Source organism: Apus apus, chromosome 1 (assembly GCF_020740795.1).
Source record: "Apus apus isolate bApuApu2 chromosome 1, bApuApu2.pri.cur, whole genome shotgun sequence".
Taxonomy (NCBI): Eukaryota; Metazoa; Chordata; class Aves; order Apodiformes; family Apodidae; genus Apus; species Apus apus.
In genome coordinates this window covers 78833922-78857447 of record NC_067282.1, presented here as the reverse complement: position 1 = coordinate 78857447, position 23526 = coordinate 78833922, and the positions used below count along the sequence as shown (strand labels likewise).

The 23526-nt window shown below is 39.7% G+C and overlaps 1 protein-coding gene across 6 annotated transcripts; it reads right to left on the bottom strand.

Moving 5' to 3' along the window:
* Positions 1-173: 173 nt before the first annotated feature.
* On the bottom strand, positions 174-19232 carry NSUN3 (NOP2/Sun RNA methyltransferase 3). 6 transcript variants are annotated; one of them, XM_051623537.1, is made up of 8 exons: positions 19122-19232; positions 18366-18434; positions 17770-17879; positions 16659-17002; positions 14465-14619; positions 13805-13926; positions 5844-5889; positions 1255-1356 (listed from the first exon to the last, which is right to left on the bottom strand). In XM_051623537.1, the coding sequence occupies exons 1-8, from the start codon at positions 19221-19223 to the stop codon at positions 1345-1347; spliced, it is 960 nt and encodes a 319-aa protein (XP_051479497.1). In that variant the 5' UTR covers positions 19224-19232; the 3' UTR covers positions 1255-1344. The 6 variants fall into 6 exon arrangements, with proteins under 6 accessions (XP_051479469.1, XP_051479478.1, XP_051479488.1 ...); XM_051623509.1 differs by lacking the exon at positions 5844-5889 and having other exon boundaries at positions 174-1356; XM_051623518.1 differs by lacking the exon at positions 5844-5889 and having other exon boundaries at positions 174-1356; positions 16695-17002.
* Between the last annotated feature and the right edge of the window lie 4294 nt (positions 19233-23526).

Genomic DNA, 23526 nt, shown 5'->3' with positions numbered 1-23526 from the left:
CTAACCCACAGGCAGTGCAGAGGAAGACAGTTTGCATGTGCACACACATGAGCATGTGCACAGATGTCTACATATTTACCCACAGCACTGTGCTGCAGAACTGAGAGAACCTAAAAAATTCAGCACATGTTCTCACTGAGACTGTCTTTCCTTATACATTAGAGACAACATCATTAATTCACATAACTTTTATTAATGCAGAGGATAAACCGCTCCTTCACATTGTCTGTTTTGCTTGTCATTGACTGTAATTCTGTAACAAAACTCCCTAAATACTGCGCCATTACTGCAGTTATTAACCATTCTGTTTCAAGTATGGGCTCCAGTGCCAGCAGGATATATACTGTATTATGCCACAGACCAAGTATCAAAGCTAAAAACATCTAAACCTATTATTTTAAGGACAATTCAATGTTATTTACTCTTTCAATTTATATTTATGTAAGCTTAAAAAAATAAAAATACAAAAAAAAAGAAAAGCTGGTGTCGATATAGCTGCTGATCTTTGCAACTGTAATCAAAAGACAGTTTTTAACTAGTAAACAACTCAGCAAATATGAAACCTGTTTTGTCAGTGCTTGGAATAGTGAGCACTTAAAATTACAGACTCTATACAAATCAGTTCTTACAGGAATATAGATTTCTAAGACGTGTTTGAAAGATATTGCAGGATTTCCACGACTTCAGAAGTAGGCACCATTCACACTATTTATTGTAACATACAGAGTATTAAAACCAAATTAGTAATTAGAAAAAAAAAAAGGGCAAAAAAACCCAAACAAACAAAAAGTGTAAAAAAGCACTATACAGGCCTCTACTCTAGCATATCAATTCATTTAAGAGCATCACCTTGAAAAGAGTACAAAGCTCCCTTGATTTTGTAGGGGCTTCACAGAGGTCCACCAGCCCACATGAGAAGACTCATTCTGTTACTTGAGCTAAACTTTCTAGATTCTTTGTCATTAGGGAGCAGCTGATACAAAATTGCAAGGCTCTCCAGTTGCCTTGGACCACCTTCATATACATATACTACATTAGAAATAAAAATTATTTATCACATATCCCTTATAAAAAAATAACAGGTACCAGAGGCACTATGTTTTCTTTAATTTAGCTACGTACATTGGGCCCCATGTTCTCCCCTTCTCTGGGAGGACCATAAGTTCATGCTGTTGTGTACCACTGAGAAAAGTGAACTCCTGAGAAACAGCTTTGGCCATTTCACTTATGTCTACAGGCACAACATTACTACAGGAGTTTAGAATGAGATTTATTACATCGCTGTTTTCTGCCTTTGAGAGTGTGCACGTAGAGTAGACCAATGATCCACCAGGACGTAACGCTTTAAGAGCAGACCTGCAAATAACATAAAAGAAAATACAACATAAGAAGTGACATACTAGGTGAATTAACTTACACATTTGGAGTTATAAATAGGAATAAAGAAAGATGAGAAAAATAACACACACTGTTAAGACCGTTTTGTGATAATTGACAGTTCAGGAAACTACCTGCAACATATTTTGTTTTCTCATTTATTAATGTATTCTCAATTAACTGAAGGTATTTCTTTTACAACAGTGACAAGTAGAAAGCAGCACCCATACAGAGTTGTGGAACATTCTTCAAACATTTCCATGTGCAGCACAACTGTGAAAATGCTGCAGCTGTTCATACAAAATGGGTTACACCACATCAAAAGTGTTAGGTTAGCTACTCAGCTAGCTGCTTGCATGAACAAATATCAGAATGGACAGTTGCAGTAGTAGTCTAAACTAATTACAGACTGTAATTTCACAAGTATCTCTGCAAATTCTACAACTTATTTAGCAGGTAAGAGGACTTGGGAGTTTCACTGAGCCACAACTTTTCAATCTGAATTCTTAATGAAGTATGACTTATTGGATAATATTGTCTGTTTATGTGCCCTTCACTTTTTAACCTGTTCACAAATTTTGACTAACAAAGGCAGAATAGAGGCTTAAGATTTCATGTATCCTGAAAGCTTCATAGCCACTGACAGATGGACAGAACAGGTTTTTTCACTTCTCCATTGAAACAATATTCACCAATTGCAAATTAAAAGAGTAAGGAGAAAAGTCCCAAATCTTGCACCACAGAAGAACATGCTCCCAATCTGGTGCCACCACCTAACTGAAAGAGGAAGCTACACTAAAAGTTCATTCGCTATTAAAATGCTCTCTTAAGGGAATACCTTTTAGTCACACACTTTGGAGCCTTCAGGGACATAAAGGCTCAAAGACTGAGTTCTAAGTTAACTTAACCTCACTGCTTCCGGACGGGCTGAAGCAAATGCCACATTAAAATATAACTGTTCCCTAAAGAAAACTTCTTTTGTTTAAAAACAAGAGAATCTGTGCAGATGAATGCTGCTACTTAGCATATCAGAGAGGCAACAAAGTAGGTGCTCAGGGGGCTGCAAGTGTGTCACTGGGAATGCAGCAGGCGCCCAAGGGCAGGAAAGATACTGGAAGCATAAACTCATGGAGCACAACGATACATAGTCAGGCTGTACAGAAAGACACTCAGTTATCTTTGATTGGTAGATAATAGTGACAATACTGCATTGACCCCCCCAAAAAAAATCTACAGGGAAAAGAAATAAAAAACCCAGCAAACCCAAGAAAAAAAAACAAAACATGTCCTCTAACCAGATGAGGTAAACAGCCCCCAAATGCAGTGAGCCTGATTCCAAGCCCAGATAAAAAATACTATTCCACTGAAACAGCAATTCTTCAAGAGACAAGCTGAGATTCTGCTAAGGGTGGTATCTGAACAGAGTTGAAAAAAGTAAAGGAAAATGTAAGAAAAGACAAGTCCTTTTAATAGGACTGGGTCTTTTCAGGAAAGAATTGATAAAGAAAAGCCTCATCAGAAGTGAGATCAAAGCAGATCACAGACCAAAGCTACTCCAAAAGTCCTGTCCAAAGTAAAAAGGAAACATCAGGACAAATGACTGTTTTAGACCTAGATAATGCAACTCTGTTCACCTTCCCATGTGAATACTCCTGTGTATTATACTGAATTTCTTTCTCTGGGGATTGTACACTGTCAATGAGTCTTGTTTACATTAATCAGCAAGCCAAGTACGTATTTTACCAGAGTCTATACTACTCCAGTTGTAGTCAGCATAACATAACAAAGCTCTTTCAACTGATGAAGCTCAAAGAAAAAAAATCAGTGTTTAATGTCTTTGTTGTATCAGTCTTCAGTAAAAAGATGGGAGAGTGAGCAGATGGCTAGCACATTTAGCCTAAGTGAGTGAGCAATTCAAGTTCAACCTGTTATGGGTAAACAACAGGTTACAAAGCACTTAGGTAGTCTAAAAACTTTCAATATAACTGGGCCTAACAGACTCATTCTAGGATGCTTCCAAAATTGGTTAAACCCATCATAAAACTGCAAGCTTATCTCAGACCTCTGAGTAGCTTTTAAGAGTCTGCAAAATTATTTAAGAATGTTTTAGACACAGGTTGATACAGGACATTTACGATGCCACCTTGAGACAGCAAAACAGAGCAGGTGTCAACCTAACATCCCTTCAAGATCTTATTTTCTAAACTTCCGCAGTTACCAGCACACATTCAAATTGTCCAGCTCCAGATAGTCATCCTTCCATCCCTCTGCATCCCAATACACAGGTACTCCTTAGCAGGCTACAGAAGCACCAGTACTGGACTGGAGGCCCTAAGCTGTCTCCACTGTCTCTCCAGCTATCTTCCTTGCTTGCAGCCACCCTGCTGTAGCTGCACCTGTGCATTTAAAAGGGCCATCATGTGGCTGCTCTCTGGTCTGTCTGAGTAATCACAGGACACCTAGATGTATGGAAGGTAACTACCATAAAGCAGAGCAGTAATGTACAACTGCTCCTTCTCGTGAAAAACAAGCCAGCAAGAGAAGTCCATACTGATTCACTGTCTCCTTTCGTCTCAGATCCATTCTGGAAAACACAAAAACATTCTCTCCCCCCATGCAAAAGTTGCTTACTCTCTGGCTTTCACAATAAAATTCAAAGAGAACTGGACTGAAGTCCAAATGGCTTCTCAAAGATGAGCTGATCTTCACAGCACTATTAGAAACTACCTACTTTACTTTTTCATAGAATCTCCCCCTCCAGCTATACCTTTTCTATGCATATGAAAACACCAAGCCATGAGAGGGGCAGCTAGATGGCGTAGAAACATGACAGTGTTTTCTTGAATGACAATCAAGTTGTACTTACAGCATACCTGATAACTTTACTCACAGAAGCAGCTAACAGCAACTGCTTTCTTATAATGAGATGGATACTACATGAACATTTAAGCAAGTGCGGAAAATTTTTTACCATGTAAAGGCAGAAAAGATAAAAGGTAAAGTTAAATGCCCATAAAGTACATAAGCTGCAGCTTACAGGGTTAAAATCCTGGATGCTGACTAAGTCTCCTTTTCTTACCATCTACAAAGTAAAAAACATTGAAGACAACACTTTCAAATGCGTTGTGCTCTCAACACTGAGTCACTGGGGCAGTGATTCAGAGGAAAGAGCAGCACAGGCTTCTGAACAAAATCCTGAAAATCTCACATCAAATCCCCCCTAACTCTAAGCCTTCTTAGCTTAAGAATCATCACTGGCCTATGACCCAAAAAGGTCAGGCTGCTCCCTGCAGCTATCTTTATTCTGAACCTCAGTCATGAATTAAAATATCTAAGGAGGATTACTTTACCCTGCAAGGTCAATCAATGTATCTATCCATCTTGTCAGCTACAGCAACAGGTGTTTCAGTGGCCGCGTTCAAAGTCAACTGACTGCCATCCCTGATTAAGCTGTGCTTCGCTTTTGATAAACTTGCACTGAGTTGCAAATTTCAAAGTGAAGAAGTGCTGGGCTCAAAGTCACAATGTGATACTGCACTGGGCTAAGCAGATTCAGAGAGTTTGGTCCCCGTCATCAGCGTGACATTCACTCCTAAGAGAATTTGTTCAAATAAATTTAAAATACTTGTGTCCCTCTATAATCAATGGACAGAAACAAGGTTATCCAAGAGATAGCCCAGAGCTGGAGCCTAATTACAGACACCTGGAAGAACCCACCACTCCTACTATGACTCCACCATCTAAAAAGGTAGAGATTCCTCTTATGTTAGGCATCTCAATTATCCCTGAAGTCCTTACTTGAAGCTTGGTTCTCAGATGATGCAACTTGGTGCCTGTTATAAAATACTTTGTAACTTTCAAAAATGGGCTCCAAATCTAGAATGTTTAAAAAGGATGCTAGGGCAAAAGACCCTAAAGTATCTTTTCACCTTTCTCTTATAATACATTGCTTAAAAATAAAATACATTACTTAAAGGTAATTCATCTGCAGTTATTTTTTTCATAGGAGTAAAGATGACTTTCATGCTTATTAAAGACCTAAAATTTTCAGTTTAAATATAGATCTAGTTATACTCACTTTCATAATTTTAAATTCTGGTGTATACATTTACCAGAATGAATTTTACAAGGTACAGACACTAATACTGCAAAGTTTCAAGCTTTATAGGCAGAAGCATAAAAATACATATCAAAAGCAAGGGAAACTTTTCCTAGAGCCTCATGATTTGTTCACCTTGCCCTTTAATAATTTTTGGTTTAGTAACATGACAACACCTTAGTACTCGCAATCAAGACCCTAAAGCACCACCACTATTGGCAGCCAACGTGTAACTCCAGCTTTTATGTTGTATGCTATCATACTAAGCCACTGCAAAAGTGTGATTTATTTTTTTAGTGCGTTAAGATAGCCAAGACATAGCAGAAATGACTGCAATTGGTGAAATGCACAACAATCTATAACATACCCTATTTACCATGTCAGGCCTGCATACAAGATGTCCAAGGTTAATTCTTCCAGGAGACGATACAGAACAGTATGAAAAAGAAGCAATTACATCATGGAACAGCAAGTACTATCACACATTTGTTACAAGACGACATATACGCTAAATGAAAGAAAAAAGTCAAGCTCTTTTCTGGGGTTCTGAACACAACTTTATCACCTATCACAATTCAGGAGACTATACTGATAATAGTTTAAAATGTTAATGATATTTTCAAATCCTCAATAGTTTGGAATTAAAACAGATGCAAAACTGCAGGATAGAGTGAAATTCACTGGCCCACCATTCTACAGAAACCTAAGTCTTCTCCACTCTTGCTTGAAAGTATTGATATTATCACTTTATAACCACCAAATCCACACTTCTGTAATCCAAACAAAAGGGGGGCTGATGCTCATCTCATTGAGAAAGTACTCTAAAACAATTCAACACACAGAGATTACTCTCCTTTTCATTCTAAATGAGGGTTTTTTAAAAACAAGCATTAGCAATAATTTATATTTTTGCAGTGTGTATCTTCGGATACAAGTTCAATGGCATGTATTATAGTATGGATGTCAGAGATACAGAAGATGCACTGGACTCATTAGACTTACCTATCCTAACCCCTCACGTTATAGGAGTACTAGATAAGACTTTTTTAAAGAAATACATCTTAAAGCAGTTTTATTTAGTTTATTTCTTAAGATTTGCTTTAAATCCAACAATGGAGAAGGTGCTAAGAATAAATAAGGGAAAACAGAGCAGCATTATTGTTATTTAATATCTCAAGGAAAAAAGAGCACTGTAGAGATACACAATTCTGAACTCTTACATTCAACTAAAATATAGTCAGAACATAAAAACTGTTTCCAAATTTACAGCAAATTAAACATAATAGGCTGATGTTGTATTTATTCTTAAGAGTCTTGCTCTCTCAAACATTCTTTAAAAATAGGCACACAATAAATATATATTTCATACTATAGGTAGCACCTGCCTGTCCAGCCAACTCCCCTGTGCTTGGGTTTATGTTTATGTTGCCATTGGAAGGGTCAGCATTCATTCTGTTAATCATTCAACCATTTTCAGTATTCAAGTAAAAATGTGTATGTATATTTTAGGGCAATTCAAAAATAATACACTTCAACAGTGCCATCTTTTGGCAACTGGGATGTATTTCTGCTCAACAGGAAAGCTAATGTCTGATCAGAATAAAAACGGCAAACCCTTTTATAAGCTATTTTTTTCATCAGTCTTATTCTTTTTATTGACTAAAAACATCACACATCTTCTTCCTCTTACAAGAGTCCGGATACCTTATGGTAATATGGCCTATGTGTTAAAGCTTGTTTGCGGGATTTTTTTCTCCAAAGTCAAAACCATAAGGAAATTCCTCCTGTTTCAAAACCACAATTTTTAATACTTTGTGACAGGTGGTGACAGAGCTGCACAAGAGACTCAAGTTCAAGGATTCTTGCTGTGACAAAACTTCAATCCTTCCATTGTGCTTGTCATCCCAGAATTACCTTATCTTATACACTCTCAGAGGTCCATCCCTTTTCCCAGCTTACTATTTACAAGAAGAAAAACATATGCAGCCTGAGAAGAACCTTCTCAGCTAGAGAATGGAGAATGAAAGGCCTTTGAAGCCCACTATAGACTTTGCCACAAAGCTTTAGAGTTAGTGTTGCTCTTTACAGCTCATGAAACGCATATACATAGAAAGAACTGAAAGCAAAATTAAAGGACAATTTGTGTCTCAATTTAAACCTGTGATCCCAAAACATCTGTCTAGCTGCTAGGTAGCTTATTTGTTTATTTGTACACTTATTAAGTCAAAAACTTTTTTTGCAACATATCATAAGTGACTTGATCTGCAATTTACTCACAGGAGAGTGCCAAAGGCTTAAGAAACCAGGCACTTAAAATCAGAAGCTATTTATTGTCAGAAGCTATTTATTTATCTCTGATGCAAGACAACACAACCTGGAGCCACAACAATGTCCACAGCACTCATTCTTTGTGAAGAAATTCAAACCAACTGTAAGTCTAAAAAGCTCAGTGAACACTTCTACCTCCAGCAATATCACCAACAGTGTTTTGAGCAATGGCACAGCACAAACATGCCACATTTAGTTGTAAGAAATTAGAACCAAGAATAAAGGCTCCCTGTCCAGTCAGCACCTAACTGTTTTCATTTGGAGGGGCAAGGATGGACTGAGGGAACATGGCTTGGACAGCAAGAAACCAGAACAGCAGACCTTATTTGCAGCCTAGGGCCAGCAGTCTATACAAATTATTCAGCTTTTCTGAGATGGAAAACAGTTAAAGAAGGATTCATCCACACAACCCTTGCAACAGTTTTTACACATTCCCAGTGGAGCTAATTGACTAGATAGCTATGGATAATGAATGGATTAAAAGGTAAGCTACAGAGGGGTAACTGGAAAAATTCCAGGGAGACAGACAGACTTTGGCCACAATAACTCCAGGCAGAGCTACAGACTGGGGGAAGAGGGGCTGGAGAGCAGCCCAGCAGAGGGACCTGGGAGTACAGGTTGACAACTGGTTGAACATGAGCCAGCAGTGTGCCCAGGTGGCCCAGAAGGCAAATGACATCCTGGCTTGTTTCAGGAATAGTGTGGCCAGCAGGAGTAGGGATGCAATTCTCCCCCTGTACTCAGCACTGGTGAGGCCCCATCTCGAGTGCTGTGTGCAGTTCTGGACCCCTCACTTCAAGAAGGATATTGAAGTGCTGGAGAAGGTCCAGAGGAGAGAGCAACAAGGCTGGTGAAAGGACTAGAGGGAAAGTCTTACAGGGATAGGCTGAGGGAGCTGGGGTTGTTTAGCCTGGAGAAGAGGAGACTCAGGGGGGACCTTATCACTCTCTACAACAACCTGAAGGGAGGTTGTAGTCAGGTGGGGGCTGGGCTCTTTTTCCAGGCAACTAGCAACAAAGACAAGAGGGCATGGCCTCAAGCTGCTCCAGGGGAGGTTTAGGTTGGATATTAGGAAGTACTTCCTCACAGGGAGGGTGATTAGACTTAGGAATGGACTTCCCTGGGAAGTGGTGGAGGCATCGTCCCTGGATGTGGCACTTAGTGTCATGGTCCAGCTGATGTGGTGGTGTTGATCATAGGCTGGGCTTGATGATCTTAAAGGTTTTTTCCAGCCTTGACAATTCTGTGATTTGGTGATAAACAGTTTAGAGAAGCAACCCACAGTGCAGTTTTCCCAACTTTCCTACGTGTCTTCTTTTCCTTCTCCACAGAAAATGGCATCCACTTCACTTCCTCCCTCAGTTCACCTCTCCCCCTCCAGTGCCACTGTTCAGAACTCTCTCAGGTCACTGCAAAATGTCCCTGAATTCCACGTATGGAGCTCGTACGCAGGAGTCCAGCACTCTCTGGCACAGAAATCTGTGGCACAAGATGGCTGCCATATTTCTTAAGGGACTCCCTTGTTGTTCTCCTTGCCCTATGGCATTCAGCCTTGCCAACCTTTTAATGCCTGACACTAAACCAACTCAAGTAATTTCAACAATGGTAACTTTCCTATAGGCTCAAGTCACTCGTTCTCTTTGCTTTTTCAATGAACATTAAAAGCTGAGATTTTTTTTTTTTAATCAGCAGCAAATCACAGGCAAAACTGAATCAATTTGTCTGGACAGTACAACTAGCTAATTGTGAGCTATTCCTTTTTACTTCATTGTTACATCCTCATGCTGTAAAGGCTCTAGTCTTAATCAAAGCAGAAACGGTACACTGGTACCATATACTGGTACCCAAACTATATGATGGTGTATTTATGAAAAAACAATTTTTGCCTCCACTCTACAAAAAACCCCCTCACAATTAAGAGCACGCAATTCCTCTTCTAGGTGCTTGTGGAAAACTCTATATAATCAGTGAAAACAGAGTTGATACTGAATGCAGGAGGAGGAGTATCAGGATTTTCCTGGTAAATCACAGTATTCACTATGTGAAAAAGACTCTTTTCCAACAAATAAATCTGTGATGAAAATCTGTGAATGTATTCTATGAAACCATGTCACTAATTTTCAAATAGTAGAGAAAACAGAGCAGCTTCTAAATTAAAAAGTTGTATTTGTGTCCTACATTTTTACCAAAAGCTTTAACACTGATTCTAATAAGATACAATTTAAAAGATCTGGACTTGAGAAAATAAAGTGGGTCCTGTGGCACAGATTAACCTTCAGAGATTTAAGTTGCCAACTCTACATGATGACTTAAGAGAAAATGCCAATCTCATTTTACTTTCCACATGTTCAGACTGGTAAACCACCATACCAAGTGGCTGCATGAGCAGCAGTCTCTGCTTTGAAGAAGCCCAGGACTCAAGCAGCAAGACAAACACAGAACAAAAGCTTTATGAAGCTGCTTGCACATCACACGGTAACTTAAATACAAGATTAAATAATGGTTCAAGCGCCCTTTATTTCAGAAAAACAGGTTCAGAATATTTGGGTTTAGGGTTTTTTTAACTTATCTTCCCTAGTAAAAGCACGTGGCAAAATCCTCTTACCTCCCAAACTATTCAATAAAAAAACCAAACCAAAACACAAAACTTCTGGTACCCTTGTTCTGAAAAAGATCAGCAGCTTCAATTACCATGTTATGAAGCATATCAAAAGGCAAAAAATTATTTGTACAGAGGGAAACATTTGTTTTACCTCAGTATTGCACTCCACTTGCATAGGGTGTGTAGTAGGAGCTATGTATGTTACACAGAATCAGACCTAGTTCCTTAAATATCGTTATATTTATAAGCAAAACAGGTATTGAAACAGTTAACTAGGAAGAATAAAGAGTCTTCTGTATTTCTCCATCGAAGTTTAATGCACACAACTTGAAAGAGATCAGCTAGGAAAATGAGAATTTTGTATGGCTTATTTTGCCCAAAGCACAGATATTCAAAGTCCTTCAAACTTCTCATGCACCCCAAATTCCTCTAAATCTCTGTTTTGTCTGTGCATATCTTAGGCATTCAAAAACTATCTCCCTTGTAGCTTACTAGGGAGGAAAAGTGGTGAAAAAGGGAAGTCAGCCAATATATACTTTATAATAAAGTTAGTCTGAGCTCCTGGGGACCAGAACTCTATTAAACATCAATTAGAGCTGCTTAATTACTGAGAAATGTTGTGTATAGAAGAGTTACAGTAGTCTGAATGCCTTTGCTGCATTTTCTAAACTGTATCCTGTTGGATTTACTTTCAGCTGAACTCTAACAGTTTCTTTCAGCCACAGTAACTGGTCTAGGAATAATTACAACATCCACAACAGTTTCACCACCAAGTTATTATGCACTCCAGCTTTACCTAAAATTTAATTTCTATCTGAGAACTGATAACATTGCTAAATTCACTTAAGGGAACCACTGCATTCTGTGCTAGCATTCAGTATCAGGAAATGCACATTCCTTTCTTACTTCGCAATTCATTTTCTGCATGAATGCTCCAAATAATAACAAGATTTGCAGTGTGTTCTTGGATTATAGCACTCAGCAGGGATGATCTGGATTTGGTATTAACAATCATGACAGTCCTAATTTCCTTCAAATCAGTGGTGCCCTCTCTGCTTTAAAATTTACTGTTCAGCATTTGTGTCACTTATTTACATTTTGGATTTTGTTCAGACTGGAGTAGGAAGACCACTGAATCAGTTTCAAGACTTCTTTAAGATCTTTATTCTCTAAAGCCTCTCAAGTACTTAATAAATTTGTACTGCAAAAAATACTTCTCCTTCCTTCACTTCCCCTCTGATGTCCCCAGCTTCCCCTCCCAAGGTGATCTGCTAAAAAAAAAAAAAAAAAAATAGTAAAAAGAAGAAAACACATGATCAAACCTCTTCCTTAAGAGGGAATTCCAAATTTTGGATTGAATATCATTTGATAGGCATGAAAATAGAACTGCCCTTTGCATTCCATTTTTTTGTGTGTTACACTTAACACTACTGCTAAACTCAAATAATGCTTATACTTGAAGCTTCATCTTACACAGTATTTCTTGTATTACACTCAACAAAATTCCCAGGATCCACATTTTTTTTTTTTTTTTTTAACAGACACATGACCAAGATGAGAAATGTCCACAAGAATTAAAGCACTGGGTAAGCTGAATGGATAAGCCTGGAACAGGCTGTCCAGGTAAGTGGTTGAGTCACCATCCACAGAGTTATTTAAAAGACATGTGATGCTTAGGGATGTGGTTTCGTGGACTCAGCAGTGCTGGGTTAACAGCTGGACTTGATGATCTTTAAGGTCTTTTCCAACCAAAGTGATTCTTTGACTATAATTTCACATGCTGCAAAAATCTTTTAAAAGAAAAAAAAAAAACAAACAGTGCCAATAACAACAGATTGGCCAACCTACAGAACTACTCAGGTGTATGTTGAGCAATGAAATTGAAATTACTATCCTTTTACTTCAATTTACATACCAAAAAGTATTTTGCCCTTACAAACCTCATTCTCATTGCTGTTGCTATAGCAAAGTATACTTTCAACAGGAGCAAAGTTCCCTTCTTGATTTAGGACTAACTAAATTTAATATGATTTGGGCTGACAAGAATATCTCCTGTTTTTAAAAAAACAAGGTTCCTGTTGTCATGAGCTCTCCATGTCAGGATTGCAATTGGGAGTGATTTATGCAAAGTCTCAAAATTTCTCTGCATGATATATGCTTTCTTTTGGTGGGGGTTCACAAATTGGATTTTATATATCAAATATTGAAAAGGGAAAACTGAAACAGGTCAGTGTTTTAAATGTGATTGATTTCTTCAAAGGAAATGGGTGACATGATGCATTACTGCAATAAGATACTTGTATTTCTGTCATAAATCATAGGTTTCTGCTAGGCCTTTTTCAACTGGAAGTCATGCAAAACGATCTTGAAGTGCTGCAATGGGAACTTTCTCTAAAAACTTTTTCTTTTTTATATGTTCTTTTTCTCTCAATTTGCTTTGACAGATGGACTTCAGGCGTGACTTTTACTTTGCAAAAACCACTCAAGTCTAGATGGTATTATTGGGAAGTCACTTTTTGTTTTTTCCAACAAGAAAAACTGTAAAGTTTGAACCACTTCACAAATGCACAAATGCTAGCCTATGGCTGGTATAGTTTAAAAGTGTGACATATGACAACCTTGATTTGGATTACTGGGTGGATGCTCTTGAAAAATAAGCAAATAATCCTCTCATCTCCATCATACCCCACATTCTTTTGCTTTTTTACCCTACCAATTAGGATTAGTAGTCTTTCTGTGCTACAAGTAAGTCAAATGGGTATTAAATTCAAGCAGCATGTAAGAAAGTGCAATAGCAGACCCATCCCTTCAGATGAACAGCCCAGAAAGCAAATTCTGCAGCAGCGTTAACTGAAGAAATAAGTGACAGTTGGTAACCAGTCCTGACTTACAGGTCAGTTATCAAAAAGACTGTAAAAATTAAGCATATGGGATAATTCTATGAAAGAACAACAACAAAAGGTGTTTGGGGAAAAATGCCCAGCTCGGCATAGTTAAAAAAAACACTATTAAAATTATATGCATATTTTTGCTTCCGCTGAGAAATGCATCTGCAACTGCTTTAGCTGTGTCCACCAAAAATATTTTTGTATGGTACCAGACTGTTCCAAATCATATGAAAATGGACATATATGTGATTAGAAGAGTTAAGAAGACTGTACAGCAGTACAGTAGTAGAGGACCTAGCCCCCACTGTTTATATTACTCCATATGAATTTTTATATTCACGTTAACCTAGATCAACTGCTTATTCCAAAAAGCACTGCAGCAACATATTCTTCACATTATTTTCACAGGATGAAACCTGGTTCTGGTTATTAAACTGACAAATCTGGCACCCACATAGTTTTTATTAGTTATGAAAAGCCCCTTTAATAGCTTTCCTTTGCACTTCTCACCTCAGCAGCTGGAACTGTAGAGATGGTAACTCCTTCCTTTGTATTAGCCTGAGTGTAGCTTGCTGACTATCAGAAGAGAACAGCCAACTTCTGTCATTGGAACAAGGAGCATCAACCAGGACCTACAGAAAATATAAGAATAAATAAGACAATTTATGATAAAGATAGTAACTTTCTGAACATTGTGGGCAAAGAATCTACTCAATTTATTTTTGCAAACATTTAGAACACCCTTTTTATTTTGCATTTGAGAGGCAAAAATTCTGTAATTACTATTTTGGGATGTTTTTTATGGAGTTATTGAGGTGGGAGAAAAGAAATTACTGCTCCAGAAGTACTCTCCCTCTACTTGAATAACTCCCACTTGTTCCTTCCTTCCTAATTACACGTCATGCAAAGAACACAGCTACACAGTCTTCAAACTTCACCATACAAGGCTAAATGGGTAACATCATCTAACAAATTAATAAATGCACAACAGGCTTCATAAAGTGATTCCTGAGGCTCTGCAAATCCTGTAATGACCTTGGTTCTCCTTGATGGCAAGATATTTTTGTGAGAGCCAGAAAAAATAAAGGAAATTAAAAAGCAAAGCAGCACAGTGAGAAAAAAAAAAAAAAGCAGAATGTAGAAATATCATTTGCTAAGTAATATTGTTACCTTGTCATATAATTTGGGATTTAGATCTCCAAATTGTCTACCATCCAGTTTAGAGACCGTTATTAAGTCAATCAAAGGATCTGGGATGAAGGATTCTATTGTCTGTTCCAGCCATCTTGACCTCAAATCATCATATTCATTACAGTGAAACTGACCTTAGAAAATAATTAAAAAAAAAAAAGTAAGCACCCTAAAATAAGTATTTATGATTTTTCTGTTAGGTTTTTTTTGCAAATACAAGGAGTTACACTGATTTCAGAAGTTACACTGTTTTGCCGTTACTGCCATAGAGTTCACTCCTTATGTACTCCTGTTATTGCACATTTTGTAACACTGCTGAATTTTTATAAACCCAGTAAATTTCAACAAGGTCAGACAGAGAAACTATAAATACTTACTAGCAAATACTTAGTGTAGCAATAGACTTTCACAGTAAAATAAACTTTTAACATGATCCATATCCAAAGACCAGTCCAAAGTGTATGCCTTTCTGGGTTGAGTCACTGTCTAAATTAAGTACATGGCCCTTACTAATAAATCAATACACTTATAAATAAATAAAACATCAGTTTTGTGTATCCTAAGCACAGCAGTCCAACCCCTTATTTATTTTAAATTTAAGCTATAAGTGTTTTAACAAAAGCCTTCTAGTTGTGCTTACTTTTAACAACATAGACAAGACTCATTATCCCTTCAGAAGAAACTGCTCTTGCTTATAATCAGACCAGAAACACAGTACGGTATTTTTTCCTCTTAGTCCTGTTTTCTAATTTAATGTCTTTTCCCCCTCTATTCTGCCCTGGTGAGGAAGCATCTGGAATACTGTGTGCAATTCTGGGCTCCCCAGTTCATAAACGTTAAGGAACTACTGGAAAGAGTCCAGAGCAGGGCCACAGAGATGACTAAAGAGTGGAGCATCTGCCCTATGAGGAAAGGCTGAGAGAGCTGGGTCTGTTCAGCCTGGAGGGCAATGAGGGGGGATCTCATAAACGCTTAAAAATATCTAAAAGGTGGGTGTCAGGAGGATGGTCCAGTCTCTTTTTCGCAGTGTCTAACGACTGCACAAGGGACAATGGGCACAAGCTGGAGCATAGGAGGTTCAAGTTAAATGTAAGGAAAAACAACTTTACTGTGAAAGTAACAGAGCACTGGAAAAGGCTGCAGAGAGGCTGTGGAGTCTCCTTCTCTGTAGACATTTAAAACCCGTCTGGATGTGTAATCTACGGTAAGTGAATCTGCTCTGGAGCGGGGGTTTGGACTTGATCATCTTTAGAGGTCCTTTCCAACCCTGATGACTGTGTCTACTCTCACGTCTCCACAGGTTGTCCTACTCTCTGTTTGCCACACACAAAATGGTGCATCTTGGCATTCACTAAGGTATATTAAAAATCAACTTTTCAGCAACAATTTTTTATCTTAAGAAGCAGCCAAGGGCTAAAAGCAGGTTGTTGTTTTTTTTTTTCAAACCTTTTGAAAAGGCAATTCACATTTAATTTACCTCACTGGCATCACCTCATCCCTCTATAAAAGGGAGGGAGAATCAGCTGTGATCAACAGGTGTAGGTGTTATAGTAATGGTGTCATCAGTAAGAACATAGGGTGCCGTGAACATTTTGGGCTACCCAAGCTAACACATAAACTTGGAAACACCAATCCCAGCTTGCTTTGACTCCCTGGCCAGAGAGACCAATTTCTCACAATAAGCTTTCTCTCTCTGCCTAGACCTTGAGCATTTCATTTGTTCTGTTCTATTTTCCATGAGTACGCTTACTTTTACTTATACTATTTGCAAAGCAATGGCCAGAGAGGGAGAGGAAAAAAAAATAAAGAAAAAGACTACAAGTGTTCTAAGATTGCAGATTACTTACCTCTCTGTGCCAGCACATCTACATGGTTTTAATTAACTTCTTGAGAACTAGTAATAAGGGAACAAGTGGAGGAAGGAAAACAGAGCTACTCCAATTTTGTCTGTCACTCTGCAGTAACGTGTATTTAAATAACAACTGCATCTTTCATCCTCTTTTAGGTAAACGGAATTCATAAAAAAAATTATTAAACAGCATGAAACCACTTGGAAAATAATTTGTTTCATTTTTTGCTTCCATTCCAAATCTTGTACAGCAAATTGGCACAACTGTAAATAGTCCAGGCACAGAGCCAGGGATCAGCTTCTAACAGCACCTCAATATATTACCTGGATAGGCACACTGCAGTATAGCTACTGATTTACCCCCTGGTGCAGCACAGAGATCCAGGACATCTTCCCCGTCTTTCACTTCTAACGCCAACACTGGCAACAGTGAAGCAGCATTCAGCAGGTAATACTCCTTCAGTTTACCAGCCTGGTGTTTTTGTGCAGGGAACCTCCCTGGAGTTCTCCTGATGTAACACTTCAGCGATGAGGGAAGATAGGGCAAAGGTCCTTGAAAGGCAGGATGATATCCCTTCAAATGCAAGGTGTTCCCCAGCTCAGGAGATTGGCTGAACTTGTTAAGCAGAATGGCGTACTGCCAGCACCATGGGCATGTGAGTACATCTCTAGATTGAAAAAAAGGCAAAGCTATTTAAAAACATGGCAAATATAATCAGTTTTCTACTGTGTAGGAAGACTTTTCTTACTTAAGGGTAACAATCTCACCACTAGATGATACTCATGTAATCAAAAAGGAGTATTTTTTATTAGATATGATTAAGTATGCAGGAAAATAATTTTATACAGGAAATCAAGCCACTGTTTTCTCTAATTATTGCATTTAAAATGCTAACTCCTTCCAATACAAGATGTTCTTTATTTTTCCTAGATATACTGAAGAACAACGGTAATATTAGCTGTAAATTTTACAAAAAAAAAAAAAACAAACAAAAATTACATTAGCTTTGCAGTGGTTATTCCAGATGACACTTTGATCCTGTAGGATGCCTTGTCCTTCATAATAACATGGCAATTTTCATGGAAGCACTCCTCATGCACATCAGGTCAAATCAACTGCTTTTGTTCAAATTCCTTTTGAAAAGTATATAAGCTAAGCTTATCCAGTGCATATACTTATTCTGCAGTGCATATGCACGCAGGAGAACGGAAACTTCATCACATCCAAAAGAATCATGTCAAGGAGAAAAATAAAAATTCCAAGCTTTAGTCTTCTGTTATTTTGCTCTTCTATGCTAGCACTATACTGAATCTAAACTGAAGCAGTTGTTAAAGTTGTTAAGTCCATGACTCTTTTCAGAGCTATTTTATGAAGCATTTAAAAAAAATAACAGAACCTCTCCACTCCCTCTCCCGTTTCCCCAGAACAACAGACCTGATACTGGTCCATGCATCTCCCAGTTCCCTTGTGTACTGCTTCTCAAAATGATCCAGAACGACTTGACAAATCTGCTTTTGATGTTTCCCATCTGTTCTATTTTCGAGCTTCAGAGAAAGGAGGACAAAAGAGCAGTAGTAAAAACAAACAAACCCTTCCCTTGTTATCATTAGAACGATTAAAAGAACATTCTATAAATTTAAATCAACTTAATATCAGTGCTATTAGGATGTTCAAATATCAAGGTCACATCACATGTGATCAAAACATAGCATACATTTCACAGAAGAAATTAAGCTAGTGTACCCTCTTCTTTCCTGAAGTGTTATTCAAAGTTTGTCAATAATACTCCTTCTCTACATCCACTATGCTATTAATACAGCGGCTATTGGGCCTCTCATACACCAGGAGCAAAATAAACACAGAATTATTATAATCATGCACTATGATGACCTCTGCCAAGATGCACTCTTGTGGTTAACTAAGAGAAAGAAACAGAGTAATTGTGAAAGTCAGCTTGAGTTGAGCTGCAAAACATTGTAATGACCAATTTATTTCAGGATTAAGGGGGAAAAGGTGAAATTTGGCTGTACCTTCTGCTGTTCGGGTGGGTTTTTCTTGTTTGTTGGGGGCTTTGTTTTGTTCTTTTTACCTATGAAAATCTGTATTTGGAAGAGGGGAGAAGAACTTCTGGTTTCTAAACAGAAATCCCGTGCGTTTCGGAAGGAAAACTCGAACGGGAAGCACTGGACTTTTCGGGATTTCCCTCCCTGGGGACATCCAGCATCCCCTCCAACCCCTGCACTGCCCATCCTGTCTCTTGCTTCCCTTTCTGCCCAACACCGGCCGCTCCGAACAGGAACACTCGCCAGAAGTCAGCGCCTGAGGGCACGGGTCGGCTCCGAGCTCCTTCTGCTGTCTCTCAACTCACACAGCCTCCGCGGGGGGGACTTTCCCACCTCCACCTCCGCGGGGCCCGGGCCCCAGGGCACGGCCCGGCGCTGCGGCCCGAGCAGGGGGCCGGGCTGTGGCCGTCCCGGAGCGGGGACGCGGCCCCGAGCCTCTCTGCGCACCTACAAACGCCCCCCCGGGAGCCTTAAAAACGCCCCGATCCGCCGTTCCCAACTCAGAAGCTTCGCTCTCCACAAAGAGACGAGCCCTCCGGGCTTCCCTGCCCGGGCGGAGGGGAGGGCCCGCCGCCCCACAGCCCTGCGGGGCGGAACCGCTCCCGCTCCGCGGCCCCGAGCCCAAGGAGCGGCACCCGCCCCGGGCCTCGCAGGAAGGGGCCGAGCCCGTCCCGCCCCGCTTCCCGCTGCCGACAGCCGCCGCAGCCGCGCCGCCCGCCTCACCTGCTGCCAGGCCCGGGAGGCCGCTGGCCGCGGCGGCAGCGCGGCCGCAGAGCGCCGGGGCTGCAGCAGGAGGCGGCGGGCCGCGGCGGGGGGCAGCCGCATGGCGGGGCGGGGCGGGGCGGCGCGGCGCGGCGGGGCGGCGCGGCGGGAAGGGCGGGCCGCGGCGGCGGCGGCGGAGGAGGAGGCGGCTCCCCGGCTGCACCCGCCCTGTCGCCGCGCTCCGGTTGTTAAGCGGTGCGGGGGTCGGTGCGTCGGGTTGTGTTTCCCCCTGGGAGGCTGTACCACCCTCCCGTCCGCTCTGCCTCTCCGAGAGGGATTCCAGGATTATGCAGCGGCCGTGATTAATTAATTTACACAACTGTGCCTGGGCTCAGAGGCTGCTCAGGGAGCTGCTGCCTCAGGCCTCTGCTGATGGCTTCTCGCCACCTCTGGCTGGGCCAGGCCCACGCAGACTCTGCTACTCGGCAGTTCAGCAGCCTCCTCTAAACCATACGGGAGCTCAGCTCTGGCTTAACCTGCTGTTACTGCAAACAAACATTGGTACAAACATGGGAGTTACGTAATACAGACATCTTGCATGCTTTTTAGATAACCCATTCTCTGGGAGTAGTAACCAGGAGAACCACCAAACCCCAGTTCACTGACTGTGACTGGCTCAGCAGTGCTAAAACCTGAGGTTGCTGAAGTGCTTGGGCAGTTCCTGACCTGACCACCTGAACAGAAATGCAGAGCCCTGCAAACTCCTGTGAGGAAGGGCATCCTGCTCTGTTGGCCAGCTCTCGCTTCAGGCGTTGCGGTCTAGCAAAAAGAACGGCACCACAGATCCTCCCTTTCTCAAAAGCTCACTCCTCCATCAGCATTTGCTGACTCCTTCAGGAAGAGCAGCCCCTATGGAAACAGCAGGTTTGATCAAGAGTAGTTTCAGTTAATGGCTGCCCACGCAGCTTCTGCACCCCAAAACCGGCCTCTGAAACCCAGCTGGGAAGGGGTGCAAAGGTGAAGGCAGGTGTGCTACCTTTTAGATAAATATTTGAGTTTCAGGCACTGACTAATGAAGACTAGGAACGTTTATGGAAACCTCATGCAATTACCCTCACATTTGAAAGCTTATTTAACGTTTCAATCAGAGTCCTGACAAAGCGCCGGTTTGCAAAATGGAGACCTACTGCATATCAAACATGAAACCAGAACGTCTTTTTGATAAATGAGTTGTACCCACAGATACAGAACTAAACCAGTGTAAAAAGTGCAGTTGTCTGCAGTTGTGATTCTTTCAAGACTAGCAACATACAAGAAAATACATACTATAATTGAATTTTACTTTATCAAGAAAACAAAAATGTATGCTGAATTAGTCACCTTCCCCTAAGTCTAGGACTGTATTACACTTGTAGATGGTGCCATCAGCATTGCTTATTGTGTCTGAAACCAGTAAGATTTGCAACACATCAGGAAGCAAAGAAAGGCTTCGGTTAAGCAGCTTGTTCACTAGCAACAACACCATCACAAACAGAAGAACTGCAGCAAAACAGTAAAAACGCAACTGCAACCTGTATCTCTCTTGTGTGCTACTGGAGAGATGGGTTGACTGGGGGGGAATTGACTTCAGTACATTTTGAAATTCAGGCTACTGTTTTAATACAAAGCAATCGAAAACTATATGTTTTCTGTCACCTGAGCAACTACGCTTGCCATAGTAAGTGACCAAGTGCTTGCCTGGATTCCCTGTTAAACCATAAGCTGCATCTCCTTTCTCCAAAATCCATTGTACCTTCACAACTCCACTGCAACCTCAGTCCACAATCCTCTTAAGCTAACACATTTCCCTTAGCTTACCTTATTTCAAACTTTTGTTTTCTAAGCATGTCCTTGTATTCAGGAAAGCAAAGGAAAAGGACACAGTGTCCTTTTCATCCCCTCCTACTTTTGAAGAGTAGATGGCTGAAATATCTTAAAATTAATGAGTCAATAAGCAGAAATGTCATTCCTACACATCAAAATCCTCCAAACCTAGTGAACAGAAAAGACAGGATGTTACTGTGACTTTCACTGTTCAGTTTCAAGTGTCCACAGTTTTGTGGAGCAAGCACAAACTCTGAGTCTTCACCATGTAGTAATTTAGAAATACACAAGGAAACAATATTATCCTTGTTTGTTATATCAACACAGACAGCAAAAGCTTGCTAGGTTTTATGGAGGTCAAAGTCATGGATGACATGACTTCTAGGATAAAAAATATGTGGATTAGATGATAATGCAAATTAAAGTTATTGGGATGTAGTCCTCTCTGGGAAACTTTTTAAAGACTTTTTCTGCATTAAAATTTTAGGACTCTGCTTTTTGCAGTAGCAAATGCAAATGTGGTAGGAAGACTAAGCAAGCATCAGATTGAGGTCTCCAAAATCCACAACTTTCTGGAGAAAATTTTTAAGTATACATATACAGTTCAAAATCCTAATTCTCCTTCCTCAGTCCTTCAGTCTATTATCTTACTGCTTATCGGTGAATCATTATTTTGGTAGCACAGCTACATTACTCACTCACCTGGCTTTGTTGGTCTTCACAAGTTTAAGCCACATACTTGACGTGGTGCAAGGACGTAATTTCTTGTTACTCATTCTCACTCAATCTTTCCACTAGCCCAGCAGGAAGAGGATTTGAAGTATCTTAAACTCATATCCACTGGGGAGTAGTATACATAGATTGCTAACGATTCCACCATCCACTTTTCTAAAATCTTCTGGAAAGTACAGGTGGTGTTACTGTAGAGCAGTTGCCAGAGCAATCCTATGTAATCAAATACAGCTTATGTGAACAGTAGGGGGAGAAAATGGAAAAAAACCCCAAACAACAAAACCATTCACAAAACCAACCAGATAAGAAAGATCCTTCTGTCTCGAGATAAACTTGTCTCAAATTACACTTACTTTTAAAATGTATTTCCTTGCTCTGATTAAAGATGGATCTATTGAAATACTGTGGGGTATGTCATGTTCAAAATAGTGAAGTATTTGAAGTTGAATTCTGGAAGCTAACAGACAGCATGGAACAGTTAGTGGTTAGCATCCTGAAGTTACAGCACTAAGGTTATAACTAAAGTACTAGAATATCCTAGAGAAGAAATTCCATTTGAATGTTATTTAAAGAAAAAAAGAAAAACAAAAAAGGAAAGAAAAAAGCCTATGCTTCTTGCTTTGTTAATGTCCATCATCTTTTCTAATGTGACATCATTATATAAAAAAAATAACTGTTCTCAGGAAATACACTGGCTTCTACTGGAGAATATTGTCATGAGACCACTCCCGCCAACATTATTTTAAAAGTCAGCTAAAATAGCAAAACTGAGAAATCCATTTTTAAGTGACAGATAGGCCTCCAGAGGACAGTTACAGTTCTTTGGGTTTCAAGGAAAGGATGATACTTGTAGTCTTTATAAAGCTCATAGAGAATTCACAGCCCAGAAGGTGAGAGATAACTTGGGCTTAAATCTTGTTGCATAGGGGTATGCACAGCCCGCCGACAGCCCGCAGGATGGTTTGTTAATGTGCTCGAGGATTGCCAGTTCCACTTCCCTCGCAGGCCTCCCTGCAGGTTCCTTGCTGCTTCCATCTTGATCCTCATAACCAGGGCTCGTGAAAGGGACATTGGAAAGCTTGTGTCGGCTGTCTAGTGCAGACAATTCTTCTAAAGCTTTCTAATTCTCCTTCAGGGCTGTGGAACTGAAACAGGAATCTCACAAGGTTATCAAACAGCTTCCTTTAAAATTGCAGTCCTTTTGTCTCATCTCAGTATGACTATCCCTTACTGTGCATTATTTCCATACAGAGACCATGTCACAGATGTGAAACTAAAAATAATGGATAACAAAAATACATACTTTTAATAATATGACTATAGTTGTTATTTTCTAAGTAAAACCTTAAAATATATGAATAAGGTCCTTCTGTGGATTCTAGGTTTGGGCTAAAAAGTAGGACAACAGTGACAATCATTTATTTTGAAGGACTGATTACCTTTTATATTAGTTCAATTAATGAAAATTATTATTCCTTATCTTAGAAGCTACATTTAACTAATCTTTAAAATATTTGGTCTAAAATATATTTAAAATGTTCCACATAGATAACGCAAAATGTTCTGCTTATGTAGCTTATTTTGTGTACTTACCATTTTTGTATATAAGTACAAATACTCTTAGCTGAATGCAGTGATGTTGTTGACAAAAAAATGCATCAGAATCTGACAAAATCTGCTAATTTGTGAAATAATTATTACCTCTTAAGTTACAACTGTATCACCGATTACTTCTCAAATATCAAGTGTACTACTAAAGGACTTTATATGCATAGATACATAATTTAGTACCAATCTAATTCTAAATTTGACCACATTGCAGTTGTAAAAA